Below are 4,010 nucleotides of genomic sequence, written 5' to 3'. Positions count from 1 at the left end.
AGATCATCCCGTTCCAACCCCCCTGCCATGAACAGGGACGCCTTCCGCTAGACCAGGCTGCTCAAAGCCTCGTCCGACCTTGATCCTCCCGGTGCCTCTGAGCTCCTCAGAACCGCTCGACCCGGGGAGAGCTTTGCAAAACACCTCCCGCTGCTCCCCGATCCCCCTCTATGCCACCGGGGGAAGTAAGCGGTAACTCCGGCATACCTCCAAGTATCCTCCCCAAAAACCCTTGAGGATGGTGATTTTATTCCCCCCCCCCCCACCCCCCCTCACTTCAGTATAAAGTGAACAGGAAGGGTCTCGGTAACCGCTTTGAACGACGCTCCTGCCGAGCCCTGGCTTCCCTCCAGCTCCCTCGTCATTGTTTGGGGAGAGTTGCTACGCGAGCGGCTGCTTTCAACGCCCTTGAGAATGCATTTTGATTTAATTTCCTCTTTACAGGTGTTCCCCCTCAAACACTACCAGGACAAGATCCGGCCTTACATTCAGCTGCCGTCGCACAGAAACATCACTGGGGTCGTCGAAGTCATCCTCGGGGACACCAAGGCCTATGTGTTCTTTGAAAAGGACTTTGGGGACATGCACTCCTACGTGAGGAGCTGCAAGAGGCTGAGGGAAGAGGAGGCTGCCCGGCTGTTCAAGCAGATCGTCTCCGCTGTAGCTCACTGCCACCAGTCGGCCATCGTACTTGGTGACCTCAAGCTCAGGAAATTTGTCTTTTCTAATGAAGAAAGGTAAGCGGTTGTCACCAGCCAGCCCTGGGGTGGGTGGGGAGGAAGGAATGCCACATCTAGAGACACAAAAAGCGTCCCGGGGAGTGGAAACGGCCGTGTCAGCCGGGCATCACCTGTGAGCGATCCAAGTAGGTCCCCATCATGTGTGTAGTAGGTCACGGATCTAACCAGTATGCGCTTACCCTTAGTTAGATCTTGACTGATGAAAGGGAGGAAGCTCTCCGGGAGGTTCCTCTCATTCAGCAGAAGTTCAGTGAAACCCACTGGTAGACAAAGGGATGATAGTTCTGATGCCCGTTAGTGCCAGAAGATGTCATGTGTGCCACTCATTCAGTGTAAAATGAGTAAGAGGCAGAGAGGAGAGAGGAGGGAGGCTGAGGCCTTGGGCTGGGGAGGGGGAACGGTGCAGGGAGTGTGAGGAGCTGGAGTTCAGGTCCCTCCTCACGCCCTGGAGAGCTGCCCCGTGGCAGAACCGCTGTTGGGCGAGGGGTGCTCGGAGGGGTCTCCTTGCTGGAATCCCCTGCTGATCAGGGTTACACTGCTAAGGAAAAACTGGCTGCGTCCTTTGAGGCTTTTATCCCTCTTCCGCTATCAGTGCTGCTGCTTTCCATGCCCCCTGTTCCCCAGGACGTGGGCACACACAGGAGGGAAGGTGGGACACAGTTAAATGTTGCTTTGGGAATCCTCCACTGAAGAAAAGCACTTTGCTAAAACTTAGCCTAAAGCCTAGTGTTATAGAAAGGAGATCTAGTTGTTAAATTTAGATTAGGGAAATAATTCAGTGTTTCCCTGGAGTGTTTGTTGCTCTTGTAGTGCCTCATCACATATGGCAAAGCCAAAAATACATTTTTAATCAGCAAAACTGACTCTGACTAGCTGCTTATCCCATGGAAAAATAAAAAAATAAGTAAAAGCTGCAAAGGAGTTGTGCTTAATCTGATGAAACTGGAGGTAATGTTACTGAAGCAGAAGAAAATGCTTTTTTTAAAAAAAAAAAATATTTTTTTACCTGGGCTAACACTTCTGTAGGATATCATTTATAAACGTGATAAGAAAATTAACCAGCACTGCCCCTCTGAAACAGAAACAACCATATGTTGACATGCAAAGAAAGCCATTCCTTTGAAGGAAACTATTGCAGCTTTTCCCGCCCATAAGAAGATGAAACATTTGTTGAAATGTTACATTGCACACAGTCTCACTCATTTGGAAATAACGCGTTGCACAGGCAAGTGTCATGTGCATCCCATTTGGCAAGAAGAGGGTTAAGCAATGGCAGGCGGACTCGGGCTCTCCGGCACAGGTGCAGTTTCAGGGCTCCCGCAGCCAATCCCGGGCCCACGGTTCCCGTTGAGTCATATTTTCCGTTTGCAGAACCAATGGGTATTTGGTGAGGTCACGCTGAGGACAGGCTGCAGCCAACGCATCGACACCCCAGCGGGCTGCGAGGCAGCGCTCAGCCCTTCCAGGGCGAGTCGACAGCTTCCTCGCTGATGTGAAGCTCCCCTTTCCCCCCAAAACGGGAGGTCGGGGTGGACCCATGTCCACCTGGGAGGTGGTGGGAGTGGTGGTACCCTCCAGAAAGGCAAAAAATAGTTAAAAATAAAAAATAAAAAAAAAATTACAAAACTCAGGTTGAGCCGATGATTCCCGCAAGCAGGGAAGGGAGCTGGACTTTGTGGTTTGCAAAATGACGCGGCTGGATGCTTTTGCTCAAAGCCTGAACTGCAAATAGCGGCGTGTACAATGTATTGTAGCTGATGAAGCCCCGGCAGTTGCAGTGCAGTCTGCAGAGATAGAAAGTGACTCGCTGGTGTTCCTCGAGAGCTCTCTGTGTTGTTAAAATCCCCAGTATTTAAAATAAGCAGGCGTCGCTGAGCTCCTACCCGATGCACATAGCTGCCCTTCCACTACAGGGGTTCAGGAGGCCAGGCAACTTTTCCGCTGCAAATTAAAAAGTTTTGTGCCGACGTATAAAATATTTTCTTTATGCTGAAGCAAGAAGGGGAATGGGGATTGCTGTGGCAGGGGGCTTACTGTGCCCACTCGTGCCTGGCTGTTGCTATTTCTCACCCATAGCTTCCTTTCCTGCCCTCCCTAGGACTCAGCTGCGGCTGGAGAGCCTGGAAGACACGCACATCATCAAAGGCGAAGATGATGCGCTCTCAGACAAGCACGGCTGCCCGGCGTACGTCAGCCCTGAGATCCTAAACACGACAGGGACTTACTCTGGAAAATCGGCCGACGTGTGGAGTTTGGGAGTGATGCTCTATACCCTGCTGGTGGGACGCTATCCCTTCCACGACTCGGACCCTAGCACTCTGTTTTCCAAAATCCGTCGTGGACAGTTCTGTATTCCTGACCACGTCTCCCCCAAAGCCCGATGCCTCATTCGCAGCCTCCTGCGGCGGGAGCCCTCTGAGAGACTCACTGCTCCGGAGATCTTGCTTCACCCTTGGTTCGAGGCTGTCTTGGAGACTGGATATACAGACCAGGAGATGGGAACTTCGGATCAAATTGTTCCAGAATACCACGGAGACAGTGATGATATTAGTTCCTTCTTCTGCTAACCCCAAACTCTCAAGAAACTCGGCGGTTCTCACCTCCGTCATCTTTGTAGGGTTTCATTTTTCCACGTTTGCAAAATCAACAACATCTTAAAGTGCCAGTATGGTCAGAAAAGTGACCTTGATTAAAATAAATGCCAACCCGTAGATCTCCGCTCCCTGAGCATGCTTGGAGTTTCATCCTCTTTCTCTGCTGGAAGGTCCATCGATTGGCCCTGGAGGACCCGTGCAGCTTTGCAAGAGCCGCCCAGCTTTTCTCCCGCCTTCCGCATCCTCCACCAATGGAACTGGCCGCATCTTGGCTGCAGAGTCTTATGGCTGGTGGGGTGTGAGACAGAGAGGCAGCCCCGGCTGCTGTCCCACCATGGCTATGGGGGTGTGGAGCCCTGGCCATGATGCCAGGGAGGTGGGGGCACGAGGTGTGCCTCCAACTGAGCAAATCTGACAGAAATGGGTAATCAGGGGAGTTGACTCGGCGTGATGCACCGGCCAGCTTGCAAAGTAGCTTTCTGACTGTAAGCGCAGTTTAGTGAGGGAAGGAGGTCTTCACCCGCCACGGCCAGCCGCCCACTCGCTGCTGCTCCTCCAGCCGATCCTGCTTTCAGAGGCACGAAGCTCCTGGATCCACCCGTAAGACAAATCACTGCTCTGGCTCTTTCTGAAGCAGAAGCTAGTGGATCTCCCAGCCAGATCCCCTCCGATTCCA

General features: G+C 52.3%; 1 protein-coding gene across 1 annotated transcript; it reads left to right on the top strand.

Annotated features, from left to right (window-relative positions):
- The first annotated feature begins 447 nt into the window (after nucleotides 1–447).
- Nucleotides 448–3,307, top strand: TRIB1 (tribbles pseudokinase 1). Its single transcript, XM_010174122.1, has 2 exons — nucleotides 448–737; nucleotides 2,839–3,307. Exons 1-2 carry the CDS (start codon nucleotides 583–585, stop codon nucleotides 3,305–3,307), a joined length of 624 nt encoding a protein of 207 aa, XP_010172424.1. The 5' UTR covers nucleotides 448–582.
- The last annotated feature ends 703 nt before the right edge of the window (nucleotides 3,308–4,010 follow it).

Source organism: Antrostomus carolinensis, unplaced genomic scaffold (assembly GCF_000700745.2).
Source record: "Antrostomus carolinensis isolate BGI_N321 unplaced genomic scaffold, ASM70074v2 scaffold28058, whole genome shotgun sequence".
NCBI lineage: Eukaryota > Metazoa > Chordata > Aves > Caprimulgiformes > Caprimulgidae > Antrostomus > Antrostomus carolinensis.
This window is presented reverse-complemented; position numbering and strand designations above follow the sequence as displayed.